At 41.4% G+C, this 19,683-nt stretch overlaps 1 protein-coding gene across 1 annotated transcript in view; it reads left to right on the top strand.

The window, feature by feature from the left end:
• Window positions 1-3,831: 3,831 nt before the first annotated feature.
• The window catches only part of THEGL (theg spermatid protein like), an 80,585-nt gene continuing 64,733 nt past the window's right edge, over window positions 3,832-19,683 (top strand). The window contains exons 1-2 of the mRNA XM_049885302.1: window positions 3,832-3,954; window positions 4,057-4,312. Coding sequence (XP_049741259.1) covers window positions 3,832-3,954; window positions 4,057-4,312 — 379 coding nt within the window. The remainder of the gene's footprint in view (window positions 3,955-4,056; window positions 4,313-19,683) is intronic.

Here is a 19,683-nt window from a genome sequence, read left to right as displayed (position 1 = left end):
GTTGCTACGAGTCAAAATTGATCCAATGGCAACTGGTAATGTAAAATGTAATGCCGGTAGCTTTATTTCTCCTTTATCCAAGTTTTTTGGGGATACTTCTTAAATCTCCATACGGTACTGCATGTGTCTATATCAAAGTGAGTCTGAAGGAGATTTCCTGACTCATACAAGCATCTGTCTCCTAATTCCACTCCCGATCACATTCACATTTCAAAATGTTTCTGTTTTAGAAGCCAGCACAACTTGTACAAGGCAAGGTCATGGAAGCTTCATAGACACATCCAAACTCCCTGGGGGACCGAATTGGTGGGCTGAGGGCTGTGGGGACCATGGTCTCAGGGAACATCTCGTTCAATTGGCATAACAGTTTGTAAAGAAAATGTTCTACATCCTACTTTTGTGAGTAGTGTCTGGCGTCTTAAAAGCCTGTAAGTGGCCATCTAGGATACCCCACTGGTCTCACCCCTTCAGGAGCAAGGAGAAATGGAGAAAACTAAAGATACAAGGGAAAGATTAGTCCAAAGGCCTAATGGATCCCATCTACTGTGGCCTCCACCAGGCTGAGTCCAGTACAATTAATTAGATAGTGCCCGGCTACCACCACTGACTGCTCTGGCAGGGATCACAATAGAGGGTCCTGGACAGAGCTGGAGAAAACGTAGAACAAAATTCTAACTCAAAAAGAAAGACCAGACTTGCTGGCCTGACAGAGACTGGAGAAACCTCGAGAGTATGGCCCTCAGACACCATTTCAGCTTAGTAATGAAGTCACTCCTAAGGTTCACCCTTCAGCCAAAGAGTGGACAGGCCCATAAAATGAAACGAGACTAAAGGGGCACACCAGCCCAGGGGGCAAGGACTAGAAGCAGGAAGGAACAGGAAAGCTGGTAATAGGGAAGCCAAGGTTGAGAAGGGAGAGTGTTGACAGGTCCTGGGGTTGTTAATCAATGTCAAAAAACAGTACGTGTACTAAGTGTTTAATGAGAAACTAGTATGTTGTGTAAATCTTCATCTAAAGTACAAAAAAAAAAAGGTGAGACTTTAATGGGAATTTCAAAACTTTTAAAAAATATATGAAATAGACATGATAAGAATAAAATAAACATCCAAAACATGAACAAAGCCATAGCCATAAGTGTTTCCAACAGTGAAGGATACCAAGGTGTCCATCAACGGATGAATGGATAAGTAAATAAATAAATAATGGTATATTCACACAATGGAATACTACACATCGATAAAGAACAATGATGAACCTGTGAAACATTTCATAACATGGAGGAACCTGGAAGGCATTATGCTGAGTGAAATTAGTCAGTTGCAAAAGGACAAATATCATATAAGACCACTATTAAAAGATCTTGAGAAATAGTTTAAACTGAGAGGAACACATTCTTTTGTGGTTAGGAGAGGGGGGAGGGGAGGAGGGTGGGAGAGGGTTATTTACTGATTAGATAGTAGATAAGACCTACTTTAGGTGAAGGGAAGGACAACACTCAATACAGGGGAGGTCAACACAACTGGACTAAACCAAAAACAAACAAGTTTCCTGAATAAACTGAATGCTTCGAAGGTCAGCAAAGCAGGGCCAGGGGTTTGGGGACTATGGCTTCAGGCGACATCTAAATCAATTGGCAAAATAAAGTCTATTAAGAAAACATTTTGCATCCCACTTTGACGTGTGGCATCTGGGGTCTTAAACGCTAGCAAGCAGCCGTCTAAGATGCATCAATGAGCCTCAACCCACCTGGATCAAAGGAGAATGAAGAACACCAAGCTCACAAGGTAATTATGAGCCCAAGAGACAGAAAGGGCTACATGAACTAGAGATCACATCATCCTGAGACCAGAAGAACTAGATGGTGCCCGGCCACAACCGATGACTGCCCTGACAGAGAACACTTGAGGGAGCAGGAGAACAGTGGGATGCAGACCCTAAATTCTCATAAAAAGACCAGACTTAATGGTCTGACTGAGACTAGAAGGACCCTGGTGGTCAAGGTCCCCAAACCTTCTGCTGGCCCAGGACAGGAACCATTCCTGAAGCCAACTTGTCAGAGATGGATTGGACTGGACAATGGGTTGGAGAGAGATGCTGATGAGGAGTGAGCTACTTGCACCATGTGGACACTTGAGACTATGCTGCCATCTCCTGTCTGGAGGGGAAATGGGAGGGTAGAGGGGTTAGAAACTGGCAAAATGGTCACGAAAGGAGAGACTGAAAGGAGGAAGTAGGCTGACTCATTGGGGGAGAGTAAATGGAGTATGTAGTAAGGTATATATAAGTTTATATGTGAGAGACTGACTTGATTTGTAAACTTTCACTTAAAGCACAATAAAAATTATTAAAAAAAAGAGTGAAGGATGCTGAAAAAAGTTGTTAGTAAAATGTTTCTCTTTTAAATTTTCTTTGCATCTGTTGCAAAAAATTATGCCCAAGGAGTATCCAGTAATGTACAAAAAGTTTACTTATGCTTGCCATGTAATTTGACAGATGACATATTCCTTAATTCTTCTAATCCCTTCCCTTGAAAACAAACGCATCACTGAAACTCCACCACCTCTATTCTCCCCTACCACAGCATCATGATCGTGAACATTAGCTGAAAGCACTCCTCAGGTATGGAGAAGCCCAGGCCACTTATACTTTTTTAATGTCATTGTATGATAAGATAATGATAAAAGAAAGAGGACTGCCAAAAGAGGGTTACAAGGTATTTTGTATTCAAACGATATCACAGCTCACACACACACACACACACACACACACACACACACACACACACACAGAGACAGAGAGAGAAAAGAAAACCAATCCCACTGCCATGGAGTCAATTCTGACTGACAGCGACCTTACAGGACAGAGTAGAACTGCACCATAGGGTTTCCAAGAAGCAGCTGGTGAATTTGAATCGCTGACCTTTTCATTAGCAGCCAAGCTCTTAACCACTGCACCATCAGGGCTCCACACAGCTACCCACCCAGTCACCTGACCATCCACACAAATTATGGTTCACAAGACAGTTACAAGATTTATAAAAATCATTTATAGCACACAAGTAGACAGTGTGCCCTGTCTATAATGGGCACAAGATTAAAGTTATAAATAAAAGCATTTTTCTTTCAATCCTGTTAATATTTCTTCGAGATTGTGTGTAGAGCCTCATGTGGAGATAGTAAAAAATCTAAATTGAGGTTCTTCCTGAATGTTAAACTTGGACCAAATGCCTCCCTGGTATTGTACCCTTCCCCCACTTCCATTACTGCGCATTCACTAGAAATTGATGGAAATCAGTTTAAGTGATTGAGGGCCTTAAGATATTGTCAATGTTGGCATCCCTACTCGCCATGATTTGGGGACAAAGGCTTATGTAGAGCCCGTGCCAGTGAACCTCGGAAACCTAACAAAGACATGGGTCTGCTGAGCGGCATTGTAACTAGACTGGAAGTTGATATGCTCTGCCCACGACCTCGGTAGCAGACAGTGTCCTAGTCCTCGCCCCTGGCACAGGGAGCAACAGGCCACAAACCCGCCCCTCGTCTCCGCCAAGGCGCGTGTGACTCCTTTCCGCCCAATGAGGCGCGCCGGGAGACCTCTGGAGCTGCGCGTCCCCTTGGCAATCGAACTAGGCGAGGAGGGCAGGAAAGGGCGGGGGCGTGGCTAGGGAGGGGGCGTGGCTGGATGCGGTGGGGGCGTGGCTGGAGAGGGCCTTGGCGCGGCGGGGCGGGGCCTGGCGGGGAGCCCCGAAGGCTCCCCGCATCCCTACCCCACGGCGCAGAAAGGGAACCGCGCCGCGACCGCCCGCAGCGAGGGTGAGCATCTGGGTAAGAATGGAGGACCCAGATTTTTCAGTTTCCTCCGCGCCGTTGGAGGCGACCGATGGGAATGACACGACAGAAATGTCCACGGGGCCCCAGGTCTTCCAGGAGCCGCTTGTGCTCAGGTTCCTCGACGTGCTCGACAACCCAGAGGATTCCGAGGAGGCCGAGTTGGCCAGGCAGTCCGAGGTGCCTGAGCAGTCCGAGGAGCCCGGGGAGACCGAGGAGCTCGGGGAGTCTGAGGCGCAGGAGGAGTCTGAGGGGCCTGGGGAATATGAGGAATCTGAGGAGCCCGAAGAGCAGGGCGAGCAAGACGAGTCAGAAGAGTCCGAGGAGCTCAGTGAGCCCCACAGGGCCCCTGAGCCCCACGAACCTCCCGAGGTCAACGAGACGCAGGAGCTCGGAGAAGCCGGGTTGCTTCCCTGCGCGGTGACTATCTCGCCGTCCCTGGTGGTCAGGCCCCAGCCACCGGTTCTGCTGTCTTCCACGTGCGGTAGGTGTTGGGGCCCCTCCCAGGCACTGAGCACTGCCCCATGTAGAACTGGGGATCCTGATGGTGCAAGTTGCATCCAAGTTCTCGTTTTGTTGTAAAGATTTGCCTGCTACTTTGCGGTCATTCTCTTTGGACTTAAGGGGCTGTGATGGGAAATTGAGACCCTGGTGATGATACAAACTGAATGTCTTTACTTGCTCCTCTCTCTAGCTGATGATCCCCTAGCTGACCTTGATGACCCTTTGTCACCTCCTTTTGAAACTCTTCTCAGTTTTACTCTGCAGTTAGTCTTTGCATCCCTTTGTGTGGCCACTTTTAACATCACCTTTGTTATAACACATGCTTTTGTATTATATCATCATCTTTCTCCTTAAGGAAATGGAGGGCACATAGTCAACTTTCAATAAATATTAGCCGTTACATTGTTAAAGTTGTAGAAGCAACAGATTCACTGTACAATTATTCAAAGAGTACTTAAGTAAGTGGTTTCTCTATGTTCAGGCCTCACAAAATTCACAACGTAACAGGGCTGATGGGACTTGGGTATAAAACACATCACACCTGCTCATTTATGACCCCACCCAAAACAATTCTTCATCCACATTGGGCCTCTAATGCCTTGGCTGACTGCTTTTTTTCTCATGTTCCCTCTGACTCCACCTTTACCCAGCCTCAGTTCTATGGTCTATCATTTCAGTTGCTCACTTACAACATCCTCCATCACTCCATTGGCTCTTGGTCTGTCCACCACACTTCTCCTGGCAAAACTCCAACCCTGGTCAAACTTACCCATCTATCTACTCTCTGCCTACACCTGAGCAGCTGACTCTTGCTGTACAAAATCACACAGTCATATTGACTGGTTTTATTTCAGTTTTTATTACCACAAATCTCAGTTGTTCACTCACCACTTCCTAGCAAGCCCACTTTATTCCTTTAGTAAATCAGTTTTCCCAGTCTCTGAGATGATGGCTAAATACCTTTTCTACTGTCCTCCAACCTCCACCCTCACCCAGCTGAAAACTTTATAGGAGAAAATAGGAACAGTCATGAACTCTCTTATTTTTATACCACCAATCTATACTTAACTGCATCTATACCCAGGCCATCTGCCTTTTCTCATATTTCAGGGAAGAATTGTGCCTCTTTCTATGAAAAGTAAAATCCTCTACTTGTTTTTTGGATTCCACTCTTGTCTCCTGAAGAACTTTGTTTCTGCAGCACCACTTTCTCCCCTTCTAATGAATCAGTGTCATGAGCTCTAGAATCTTCCTTATAGAAATAACCCTTGACCCCATGTCTTCTTCAGATATCTCCTCCTCCCACCTAAAACCAAAAACCAAACCCATTGCCGTTGAGTCGATTCCAACTCACAGAAACCCTGTAAGACAGAGTAGAACTGCCCCATAGGGTTTCCAAAGAACGACTGGTGGATTCAAACTGCTGACCTTTTGTTTAGCAGCCGAGCTCTTAACCAGTGCATCACCAGGGCTCCCCTCCACCCACAGTAACCACCATTTTCCTGTTCTCCTTCACTACATAACTGTCATAATAGTTGTTACTGACTCCATTTCCTCACCTCTTATTCTCTCCTCACCCAGTTGGGCTTCCTTCCCATCTTCCTTCCTTCCACCCCAGTTCACTGTAACTGCTCTGCCTTACTGTCTTTCTGTACACCCATCCTTGTCATCATTCTTGGAGGTTTCAGTATCCTCATGGATGATCCACCTGGCTTTCTCAGTTCCTTGACCTCCTCACTTCAAGTGATCTTGTCCTCCACCCCATGTTAGCCATCTATTGCCCTAACCCTTGATAATGTCGATTGCTGTACTATTTCCAAAATATTTTTCAAGCATTCTAATTTCTAATCATCTGTATTTCCAGTGCATTTCTTTGTACCCTCACTCTCAAAGGGGCCTCCAATCTATTGATCCTACTATCTTTTCATTATATATCAATTTCTTACATCCTTCTGTCTCTCTTTACTCATCTTCTTGCTGTGATTCACCAATGGAATCACTTGCTTGCAAACATCCTTAACTCACTTGCTTCTCTCTCTCTGTAATTCTTGCCTGGTTAAATCCAACTTTTGCCTGCACTTGAAAAACAGGTAATGAGAAGAAGAAAAACAAACAACTATGCTGACTAATCTTTAAATTTATGACCTTGGACTTCAAGTGGGCTCTCAGTGCTGCTTTGCAATCATATACATTTCCCTAGTGAATGCATTCTTCAAATATCCCAGAAAACATGGTCATTGTTTTCGTTCCTCAAACCTCCTACATTCCTTCCTTCTCCCTCATTCTCAGCTGATGGCTTTGCTTTTTATTTCACTGAGGAGAGAAGAGATCATAAAGATCTTCATATTTTTCTCCCACTGAATCTACCAAACTACCCATGTCTATGCTTATATAATCTGTCTTTTCTCCTGTTAATAATGAATGAACTGCCCTTATTCCTATTAAAGGCCATTCCTTCAGCCTATATGTTGGATCCCAACCTATGTAACTTCTTTGATCCTCAAATTTTCCCTCTCTCTTTTTTTTCGCTTGCATCATTGTACTCCCCATCTCCCTTGTGTCGTTCCCATTAGGATAACTTTTTCTTAAACAAGCAAACACTCCTACAACCCCACATAATCTACCAGGTACCACTCCTATTTCTCTGCTCTTCTTTATAGAAGAATTTCTATAGTTGTCTATGAGTCATTATCATTACTGCCTCTCTTCTCATTCTCTTGAGTTAAGCTTTCATCCCCTCCACTTAGCTGAAGTTGCTCTTATTGAGGTCACAATGACCTCTGTCTTGCCATACTCCATGGTTATTTCTTAGTCCTTAACTTACTTATTTGACACTTTCACTTCCTCTTTGCTTGAATTCTGGGATACCACTACCTCCATTGTTGTCATACCTCATTGATTGTTCCTCACTCAGTTTCCTTTCCTGGATCTTTCTCCTCGCAGCCTCTAGGTTGAAGTGACTGATGGCTCAGTTCTCTCAGATTCTTATAGAACATTCCTTATTCCCTGAGTGATGTCATCAGTTCCATGGCATTAACTAGATGCTGGTGGTGGTTGTTGTTAGTTGCCATCAAGTTGATTCCATCTCATGGTGACCACATGTGTACAGGATAGAACTGTGCTCCATAGGGTTTTCAAGGCTGTCATTTTTCGAGAGCAGATCATCAGGCCTGTCTTCAGAGGTACCCCTGGGTGGGTTCAAACCATCAGCCTTTTGATTAGTAGTGAAGCACTTAACCATTTGAGCTCTCCAGGGACTCCTTGTACGCTGTAACTTCCCAAATTATTTTTACCTCAACTTCTCCCAGGAATTCCAGAGTCTTATAACCAATTGTCTACTTAACATCACCATTTGAATATCAAGTAGACATGTCAAATTTAACCTGTCTATAATTGAACTTTTAACTCTGCATTCAAACTTGCTTCTCCTCCATTGGTTCCCTACATCAGCAAATGGCACGACCATTCATCCAGGTGCTCTGGTTAAAAACCTTGGAATCATTTCTGACACCCGTTTTTCTCTCAGACCTGCCTGCAAACCATTAGCAAATCCTAATTTCAAAATACATCTTGACTACAGCGACCGTTTCTTAACATCTAAATCTTCATCTTTGTAAGCCACTATCATCTCTTGCCTGGTCTACTGCAGTAAGCCTCTAACTGTTACCTCCACTCTTGCACTCCTTCCCTGCTCCCTAGTTTATTGTTCATACAGTGGTCCTAGGGATCCCTTAGGCCATAAATGATATGTTGCTGTCTTGCTCTCAACCCTACAAAGGAGGTTCTCAGTCTACTTAGTATAATCCAAAGTTCTTACCAGGCCTCTAGTATCCCACATGGTCTGCCCGCTGCCCGCTTCCCCAACCTTATGTCCTACCACTCTCCCCAGCTCTCTGTTCTCCAGCCACATGGACCTCCTTGCTCCCACCACAGGACCATTATACTTGCTGTTCCTCTGCCAGGGACATCCTCCCTCAAGTATTTGTCACCTGCCTTAGAAAGGTGTCCCAGATTACTGTATCAAAAAGACCATTCTCTAGTCTGCTCATTTTATTTTTAAAGCACTTATCTAACTGACTGTATATCTATCTGTTTATTTGTTTGCACTAATTAAGCTCATGAGAGGGAATTTTTCTTCTTCACTGTTTCATCCTCAGTGCTTGAATCAGTGCCTGGAATAAATCAGGGTTTTTACAACAATAATTATTGTTGAATGAAGGATTTCTTAATCTCTGTGTTACCAAATCCAACGGTTCCTTCACTATCCTTAGGGTTATTAAGTAGTTTTAAGTAGGCTCAATATCCAAAAGGTGAAAAGAGCTGAAATGTGAATCACCAGATGAACAGATGAACAAAATGTGGTATATACATGCCATGGAATATTACTGAGCCATAAAGAGAAATGAAGTCCTAATGCATGCCACAACATGGATGAACTTTGAAAACATTATGCTGAGCAAAATAAGTCAGTGGCAAAAGGACAAATGCTGTTTGATCTCACTTACATGAAATAAGCAATATATACCCAGTGCCATTGAGTCTTTTTTTTTTTTTTTGCCATTGAGTCGGTTCCGATATAGAAACCAAAATTTAATAGTGGTAGCAGGGGCAGCAGAGCCCTGGTGGCATAGTGGTTAAGAGCTCAGCAGCTAACCAAAATGTCGGCGGTTTGAAGCCACCAGCTGATCCTTGGAAGCCCTATGGGGCAATTCTACTCTGTCCTAAAGGGTCGCTATGTGTTAGAATCAACTCGTCAGAAATGGGTTTGAGATTTTTTTTTGGTTTAGCAGGGGTGGGAGGGAGGGGGAAAGGAAAAGGATAGCGAGAGTGGTTGCACAACTTGAGGAATATAATCAATGCCACTGAATTACACATGTAAAAATTGTTGAATTGGTATATGTTTTGCTGTGTATATTTTCACCACCACAACATAAAAAATAATAATAAGGAAGTTTAAGGCAGTTAATATGTATAAACCTCTTAGAACAGATTGTGGTATATGATAAGTGCTTAATAAATACTAGTTATTATTAGTGAAGTCCCTGGTTGGTGCAAATGTTTGGCATGCAGTTGCTAACGGAAAGGTTGGGGGTTTGAGTCCACCCAGAGGCCCCTTGGAAGAAAGGTTTGGTGATCTGCTACTGAAAAATCAGCCCTTGAAAACCCTGTGGAGCACATGGATTGCCATGAATCAGAATCGATTTGACGGCAACAGGTTATTGTTATTATTAATGTTAGTATTATTATCTGACCTCTTGGGAGCGTTCAATGAAATTGACGATTCCCTTCTTTTTTGAAACTTATTCCTCCTTCTCTTGGCCTCTGTGACATCTCCTGTGTGACTGTTGCTCCTTCTCAGTCTCATTTGGTAAGCCCTCTTTTATCTCTAAACTCTAAAAGGCTCTATGCTGAACTTTTTTATCTACACTTTTTTCCTTAGGTGACTGTCTTAGTCATCTAGTGCTGCTGTAACAGAAATATTACAAGTGGATGGCTTTAAAAAACAATTTATTCTCTCACAGTCTAGCATGCTAGAAGTCCATACTCAGGGCGTTAGCTCCAGGGGAAGACTTTCTCTCTCTGTCAGCTCTGGAGGAAGGTCCTTGTCATCAATTTTCCCCTGGACTAGGAGCTTCTCAGCACAGGGACCCTGGGTCCAAAGGACACGCTGTTTTCCTGGCTCTTGCTTCTTGGTGCTATGAAGTCCCCAAATCTTTGCTCTCTTCCCTTTCCTTTTATCTCCTGTAAGATAAAAAGGTGATGCAGACCACACTCCAGGGAAATTTCCTTTACATTGGATCAGGGATGTGACCTGAGCAAGGGTGTGACATCCCACCCTAATCCTCTTTAACATAATGTAATTTCTCATCTTATCAACAACAGGCAGAGATTAGGATTTACAACACATAGGGAAATCACATCAGATGACAAAATGGTAAACAATCAAACAATACTGGGAATCATCATCTAGCCAAGTTGACAGACATTTTTGGGGAACACAGTTCAATCCATGACAGTGAGCATATCCATACTTATGGCTTTCAATAGCATCTCTATGCTGTTGCCTCTTAATATTTGTATCTTCCAACTCTGCTCTCTCTCTTGAGTTCCACGTTCATATATTCAACTGTTTACTGAACATCTCCATTTGGATGTAAAATAGGCATCTCAAAGTTAATATAATTCTAAACAGAGGTCTTGATTTTCGTTCTAGTTGTATGTTTTCTCAGTCTTCCCCAAATAGTATCAAGTTGCTCAAGCCAAAAAACATCTACTGTTTCTCCCCAACTCCTCTTTCCTCAGTCTCAAATCCAATGTATCCAATGAAAATTCTTTAGTTTTCTTTCCAGAACATTTTCTGAATTCGTTCATTTCCACTGTTAATACCTTTGCCCAAATTATGGTCATTTCCCTCTTGGATTTCTATAGCAGCTTCCTGAGTAGTCTCCTTGCTTCTGCGTTTGATCCCGTGCAGTCCCTTTGCTACAGCAGCCAGAGTAGGTATTCCAAAAACTGAATCAGATCACATATTCCCTCATTATATAGTCCTTCCAGTAGCTTCCCATTGCTCTTAGAATTATCCACAATGACTTTCAGGGGTCTCCAAAGCTTCATGTACTTTTGCCCGTTCTCACCTCTCTGACCTCATTTGCTACCACTCTCCTCCTGCTTACTCTGCTCCAGCCACATCAACTTCCTTTCTTTTCCTCTCTAAGGCCAAGCCTACACTTTTCCCTGCTTCAGGGTCTTCAATTGTGGTTTCCTTTCCTTGGAAGGTGTATTGTTTTCCCAGGATCTTCTCATGGTTATTTCTTATCATTCAGGTCTTAGCCTAAGTGTACCTTTTAAAGGGCCTCCTTCTCTGTCCGTGCTGCCTAAAGTAGCCCCCAGAAGTAGCTTGATACTTAGACCTTGTCCAAAGAGTTTTCAGACTCTGCTTTAGAAAACACTAAAGTTTCCTGTCTTTTCCATTTGTTTTCTAGATTTACTTGTTAATCCAATAAGTCTTTACGTTAAAAAAGCTTAGTAAAGCTCAATAAGCACCAAGCATATTTGTATAATGTTTCTATAAAATAGTGAAAACACTAGGCAATATTTAGTCAACCAATTGCCATGACTCTGTTCACTTGATATTCTTTCACACAAACATTTATTGAGCATCTATTAAGTCACTTTTCTGTGTCCTATGGGGTGCAAAAATGACTAAGACATGGCAATCAGTTGTGTGCAAGTTTAAAAAGTTTATATTGCAGAATAGGTCCCATCATTCTACCACCTTACTAAATTCTCTTCACCATAATCATTACTGTCATTGTTAACCTTTATTGAGCACCTGCTCTGTTCAGTGTGTAGGCACTGAGCTACAGATAAATAAGACATGAATCTTTGAAGGACTGTCAGTGTGGTTAGGAAGTCTGAATACATCCATCACAATAAAAGATAACATATAAAATAAAGTGGACTGGACAACTGTATAGGATAGTCACTTCAGTTTTTCCAAGTTAAATGGCAATAATAAGGCTCCATTTTAAAAAAGGAGCCCTGGTGACATAGTGGTTAAGAGCTATGGCTGCTAACCATAAGGTCGGCAGTTCGAAGCCACTAGCCGTTCCTTGGAAACCCTATAGGGCAGTTCTGCTCTGTCCTATAGGGTCACTATGAGTTGCAACTGACTCGGCAGCACCTAACAACAATGTTTTTAAAAATGGAAGAAAGGTGAAGAAGAAGAAAAAGACCCAAAGTATTCATTATAGCTCTTTACCTTAAATAGGCATTTAATATTTAATCTCAGATATACCTATCCCATGGGGCCCTGGTAGCGTAGTGGTTAAGAGCTTGGCTGCTTACCAAGAGTTCGGCAGTTCAAATCCACCAGCTGCTCCTTGGAAATTCTATGGGGCAGTTCTACCCTGTCCTGTAGGGTCTCTATAAGTTGGCATCAACTCAATGGCAATTTTTTTTTTAATACCTAACCCAGGAGGTGGAGCAAACAGTTAAATGTTTGACTACTGACTGAAAGGTTGGTGGATCAAACGCACCCAGAGGGGTCTCAGAAGAAAGGCTTTGTGATCTGCTTCTGAAAGATCACAGCCACAAAAACCCTCTGTAGCTGTCGTACCTAACCCAGGGTATTTAATCTGGATTTATAAAGGATTAGGGAAATGACTTAAACTGGATTTCAGCAAGTATGGGAATACTGGGGAAAAATCACCGAATGAATTTTTTTTTTAATTTAAAAAATTTTTGAGATTTGTAGACATTCCCATGGTCCAAAAACCAAAACAATATAAAAAGACATACGAGGAAATATCTCCCTTTCAACCCTTCTCTGGCCTTTTACAGGTAACCACTTTTATTAGTTTCTTGTGTAGTTGTTGTTGGTAGGTGCTGTCTAGTTGGTTCCGACTCATGGCAACCCTATGTACAACAGAACGAAACACTGCTGGGTCCTGCGCCATCCTCACAATCTTTGTTATGCTTGATCCCGTTGTTGCAGCCACTGTGTCAATCCATCTCGTTGAGGGTCTTCCTCTTTTTCGCTGACCCTCTGCTTTACCAAGGATGATGTCCTTCCCCAAGGACTGATCCCTCCTGACAACATGTCCAAAGTATGTAAGACATAGTCTCGCCATCCTTGCCTCTAAGGACCATTCTGGTTGTGCTTCTTCCAAAACAGACTTGTTCATTCTTTTAATAGTCCATGGTGTATTCAGTATTCTTCGCCAGCACCACAATTCAAAGGTGTCAGTTCTTCTTCGGTCTTCCTTATTCATTGTCCACGTTTTGCATGCAGGTGAGGCAATTGAAAACACCATGGCTTAGGTGAGGCGCACCTTAGTCTTCAAGATGTCATCTTTGTTTCTGACCACTTTAAAGAGGTCTTTTGCAGCAGATTTGCCCAATGCAATACATCTTTTGATTTCCTGACTGCTGCTTCCATGGGTGTCGATTGTGGATCCAAGTAAAATGAAATCCTTGACAACTTCAACCTTTTCTCCATTTATCATGATGTTGCTTATTGGTCCAGTTGTGAGGATTTTTGTTTTTTTTATGTTGAGGTGCAATCCATACTGAAGGCTGTGATCTTTGATCTTCATCAGTAAGTGCTTCAAGTCCTCTTCACTTTCAGCAAGCAACGTTGTTTCACCTGCATATCTCAGGTTGTTAATTAATCTTCCTCCAATCCTGATGCCCGTTCTTCCTCATATCATCCAGCTTCTCAGATTATTTGCTCAGCACACAGATGGAATAGGTATGGTGAAAAGCTACAACTCTGATGCACACCTTTTAAACCGCATAGTATCCCCTTGTTCTGTTCATAGGACTGCCTCTTGATCTATGTACAGGTTCCGCAAGAGCACAAGTAAGTGTTCTGGAATTTCCATTCTTTGTAATGTTATACATAATTTATTACGATCTACACAGTTGAATGCCTTTGCATAGTCAGTAAAACACAGGTGAAACATTCAGCCGGGATTCATCTAACATCAGCTATGATATACCTGGTTCCACAACCTCTTCTGAATTCGGCTTGAATTTCTGGCAGTTCCCTGTCGATGTACTGCTGCAGATACTTTTGAATAATCTTCACAAAATTTTACTTGCATGTGATATTAATGATATTGTTTGATAATTTCCACATTTGGTTGAATCACCTTTCTTTGGAATAGGTATAAATATGGATCTCTTTCAGTTGATTGGTCAGATACCTGTCTTCCAGATTTCTTGGCATAGACAAGTGAGTACTTCCAGTGCTGCATCTGTTGGTTGAAAAATCTCAGTTGGTATTCCATGAATTCCTGGAGGTTTGGTTTTTGCCAGTGCCTTCGGTGCAACTTGGACTTCTTCCTTTGTTACCTTTGGTTCCTGATCATATGCTACCTCCTGAAATGGTTGAATGTCAATCAGTTCTTTTTGGTATAATGACTGTGTATTCCTTCTATCTTCTTTTGATGTTTCCTGTGTCGTTTAATATTTTCCCTGTAGAATCCTTCGATATTGCAACTCGAGGCTTGAATTTTTTCTTCAGTTCTTTCAGCTTGAGAAATGCCGAGTGTGTTCTTCCCTGTTGGTTTTCTACCTCCAGGTCTTTGTACATGTCATTATAATACTTTACTTTGTCTTCTAGAGTCGCCCTTTGAAATCTTCTATTCAGCTCTTTTACTTCATCATTTTTCTTTTCGACTACATCTGTGGAAAGAGACAATGGAAAAGCTCAGTATCTTCAGTCAGAACAAGGCCAGAGGCCAGCTGTGGAAGAGACCATAAGTTGCTCATATGCAAGTTCAAGTTGAAACTAAAGAAAATTAGAACAAGTCCACGAGGGCCAAATTACTACCTTGAGCATATCCCACCTGAATTTAGAGACCATCTTAAGAATAGATTTGACCCGTTGAACACTAATGACTGAAGACCAGACGAATTGTGGAATGACGTCAAGGACACGATACATGCAGAAAGCAAGCGACCATTAAAAGAATAGGAAAGAAAGAAAAGACCAAAATGGATGTCAGAAGAGACTCTGTAACTTGTTCTTGAACGTTTCTTGTGTATCTTCATGTAAATACAATAAAATACTACACGAGTGTGTTTGTGTGTTTTCCCCTTACTCAAAGGGTAGCACACTTTATACTATTCTTCACTTTTTTTTTGTTCACCAATATATCTTTTCATATTTTCCTCTTTCTTTTTTAGAACAGATACATATGTTCAGTTGCATAGATGTGCCACTAATTATTTAACCACTGCTTTTTTTTTTTCCATTATTTCCAGGATGTTGCTATTGCAAACAATGTTTTGATGGATAGACCTGTACATATGTCATTTCGTACATGTGCAGGTGTATCTGTAGAATAAATGCCCAGAAGTGGGATTCTGTTTATAATTTTGATTTAGAAGATTGCCCTTCGTAGGAGTTGTTCCATTCTGCACTTCCACCAGCAGTAGAAGTCTCTGTTTCCCCGTAACCTTATTAGTGTAGTTGTGGTCAAACTTTTGGCTTTTTGTGAACCTGTTCAATGGGAAATTGTATGTCAATTGAGTTTTCTTGTTTTTAAAAAATATTTTGTTGTGTTTAAGGTGAAAGTTTGCACAGCAAATTAGGCTCCCATTTAACAATTTCTATACAAATTATTCAGTGATATTGGCTACATTTTTCACAATGTAGCATCCTCATTCATTCCGTTCTGGTTGTACCATTTCTAGTACTCTATAGTTTCTCTGCCCCCGTACCTTCTCACCTTTGCTTTTGAGTAATTTTTGACTGTTTGGTCTCATATAGATGATTTTTTAAAGGAGCTTTATACTCAGGGGTTAATATTCCTTATTTTACGAGTCAGTCTGTTATTTTGCTAAAAGGTGACCTCAAGGGATAATTTTGGTTTAAGGTTTAAAGGGTGTCTCAGGGCAGTGGTCTCAGGAGGTCCTGTAGTCTCAACCAGTGCGGTAAGCCTAGACTTTTTAAGAATTTGAGTCCTGTTTCATCTTTTTTCTCCCATTCTATCAGGACCCATCTATTGTGGTCCTGATCAGAACGGAAGATATTGATAGCCAGGCATCATCTAGTTCTTCTGGTATCGAGGTAGATGAGGCTGTGGTTCATGTAGACTATTAGTCCTGTAGACTACTTTCTTCTCTGAGTCTTTGGTTTTCTTCTTTCTCTTTGGTTTTGGATGAGTAGAGACCAACAGATGTATCTTAGATGGCCGCTCGAAAGCTTTTAAGACTCCAGACACAACTCACAACATTGGCATGCAGAACACACACTTTATGAACTATATTATGCCAATAACCTGAGCTGTCTCACGAGACTATGGCCCTAAACCTTCAAACCCAGAAAACCAGTCTCGAGAGGTGTTTGACTATGTCTAAGAAGCATCTGTAACGGTGTTCCCTATGTGGTTTATTTTATATATATATATATATGTGTGTGTGTGTGTGTATGTGTACATATGGATACATGTGCATGCACACTGTGTTAGGCTGGGTTCTCTAGAGAAACAAAACCACTAAAGCATATAAATATCTATATAGAGAGATTTATATGAAGGAAATGGTTCACACGGGTTGTAGAGTCTGGAATGTCCCAAATCTGTCAGTCAAGCTGGAGGTTTCTCCTGATTCATGTAGCCACAGGGGCTAGTGAACTCAAGATCAGCAGGTCAGACAGTAGGGCTCTTGCTCACAGCCTGTGAAGACTGATGAATCCCAAGATCAGCAGGCAAGATGGCAGGTAAGATGCTAGCTCAAGTTCCAAGAGCTGGAGATCAGATGAACAGGAGTCAGCTGCAGGATGCAGAGTAGGCAAAAGCCCACGAGCCTTGTCAGAAAGTCCACTAATATTTAATGCAGGCCACACTCCCAAGGAAATTCCCTTTCAACTGATTGGCTGCTCATGGCACATCCCATCATAAAGGTGATCACATATCAAATTTCGTCATGGCAGTGATCACATCATCATATGAGTGCCAAACTACTCATAACTGTCAAACCACTGAGCATCATGGTCCAGCCAAGTTGACACACATCCTTAACAATCATGCAAACACATACCTGTATGTACATATGCCTATAGATACATCTATCTGTGTACACATATGTACCCACATATTCATATCCATACACATATATGCCTGTATACATATTTGTGTAACCACACAGAGTTTTTGGTGTTGTTGCAAAAATTAGATTTGTCATATTGTTTACCAAAAACATTCTTTTCTCTAGTGCTCTTCTTAGTGACATCATTTACTTTGGTCAAGCTGTATGCACTTCACCCATATTCGATGCTAACTTTACCATCACCAAAAATAACAAGTGTCTACTATCTTGAGAGTACTTCTCCTTCTCCTCCTCCTCCCTATCCCTGGTAACCACCAATGAGTGTTGGTATCTCTCTATATATCTATTCTTGTCTTTTTATAATAGTTTGATAGTACAATATTTCCTTTTGTGATTGACTTATTTCACTCAGCATAATGTCCTCCAGATTCATCCATGTTGTTATGTTTTGAGGACTCATCATTATTCTTTATCGCTCTGTAGCATTCCATTGTATGTATGTACCACATTTTGTTTATCCCTTCCTCCCTTGATGAGCACTTAGGTTGTTTCCATCTTTTTGCCGTTGTGAATAATCATGCAATGAACATAGGTGTGCGTATGTCTGTGTGTGTCTCTTTTATTAGATTCTTAGGATATATACCTAGGAGTGGGATTGCTGGATCGTTAAGGTATTTTTATTTCTAGCTTTTTGAGGAAGTGCCACACCATTTTCCATAGTGGTGTATCATTTTACAGTTCCAATCTCCCTATGTCCTCACCAACATTTTTTGCTTTCTTTTTTTTTTTTTTTAAATCAGTGCCATCTTTGCAGGGGTGAGATGGTATCTCATTGTAGTTTCGATTTGTATTTCTCTAATGGCTAATGAAAGGAGCTCTGGTGGCCCAGTGCTTAAAGTGATAGACTGCCAACTGAAAGGTCACCAGTTTGAAACCATCAGCAACTCCATGGGAGAAAGATGTGGCAATCTGCTTCCATAGAGATTTACAGCCACGGAAACTCTATGGGGTCACTATGAGTTGTATTTGACTCCATAGCAGTGTGCATGGCTAATGATCATGACCATCTTTTAATGTGTTTGTTGGCCTACTTGAATGTTCTCTGGTGAAGTGTCTGTTCTTGCTCTCTGCCCATTTTTTAATTGGATTGTTTGTTTTTTGTTGTTGAATTGTTGAAGTTTTCTATATATTGTAGAGATTAGACCCTTACTGAATATGTTGTTCCTGAAGATTTTTTTCCCAGCCTGTAGGTTATCTTTTTACCCTTTTAATGAATTCTGTTGATGGGCATAAATATTTAATTTTTAGGCAGTTCAAGTTATCTAATTAGTCTTCTATTGTTTGTGTATTTATAGCTGTGTTTGATAGTCTTTTTTTTTTAAAATTGGGTCCCATAGTTTTGTCCCTGTGTTATCTTCCTGGAACTTTATCATTTTAGCTTTATGACCAAACGAAAAACCAAACCCTGTGCTGTGGAGTCGATTCTGACTCATAGCGACCCTATAGGACAGAGTAGAACTGCCCCATAGAGTTTCCAAGGAGCGCCTGGCAGATTTGAACTGCTGACCCTTTGATTAGCAGCCATAGCACTTAACCACTACGCCATCAGGATTTCCAGCTTTATGACAGCTATGTTTTAATTTGAATTTATCTTATTATAAGTGATGATAAGCATTTTTTTTTAAATTTTGTTTTGGTGAAAATATACATAACATAATGCCATCTCAACAGTTTCTACATGTACAATTCAGTAATGTTGATTACATTCTGTAAGTTGTGCAACTATTCATCCTTTTCCAAATCATTCCAGCACCATTAACATAAACTCAATGCCCCGAGCAAAAACCCTCCCTTTCCCCCTCCCTCCTACCCCTGGTAACTGATAATCTTTAGTTTCTATATATTTGCTTATTTTATATAAGTGAGATCATATAATATTTGTCCTTTTAATATGCATCTTTTTGATGTGTCTTTTCATGTTATTTGCCTACTTTTCTTTTGCCTTGATAGGCTTTTCCTTATTCATAGGAAGATTAGCCCCTTGGGAAATGTGTTACAGATTTTTTTTTTCAGTTTGTTGATGGTCTCTTTGTCTTTGCTGGTGTTTTTTTTTTTTTTTTTTTTTGCCATAAAATGATTATTTACAGTATTTTTTGACTTTTGTTTTGAATCATAATTAGAAAGGCCTTGTTCACTTCAAAGTTTCACACATTTTTAACATTTAAATCACTGACTCATCTGGCGCTTGTTCTGGTGTATGTGGTGTGAGCTATAAATCCAGCTTTATATTTTCTCAAATGACTGCCCCGTTGCCCATGCTATCTTCATACAGAAGAAATCAGGTTAAAATGAAACAATCCATTGAAAACCAGATTTGAAATTAGAGAAAAAAGTCACAGGAATATGGGCTGGTTGGGTTGAGAGGAGGTGCAGTCTACCTCTTTGATTTAAAAGTTAGCTTGGGGATATACTATTTTTGAGCAGTAGTTTGGCTAGAGTCCCAGGATTTTTTTATTTTGTTTTGTTTTTAACAGTATGAAAGACCTTGCCCTCTACCTGCCTCAGCCTTCCCGCCTCAAGCCAATTCCTCCCCCATGTTCTTTCCTCTCTTGTCCAAATGACCCTGAGCTAAGGCAGCGGGGAGCACAGGCTATGGAGCTGGGTCTTGGAGAGGTGCAAGGAAGAACAAACAGTAGCAACAGATCATATAGCTTATTATATGTCATACCAGAACATCCTAATGTTCATTTCCATAGTCATACTCAAACTGGATTGCTTTAAGACCAGTCT

The sequence above is a fragment of the Elephas maximus genome, chromosome 5, assembly GCF_024166365.1.
Source record: "Elephas maximus indicus isolate mEleMax1 chromosome 5, mEleMax1 primary haplotype, whole genome shotgun sequence".
Taxonomy (NCBI): Eukaryota; Metazoa; Chordata; class Mammalia; order Proboscidea; family Elephantidae; genus Elephas; species Elephas maximus.
The sequence above is the reverse complement of the archived record's forward strand: the minus strand, read 5'-3'. Positions and strand labels throughout refer to the sequence as shown.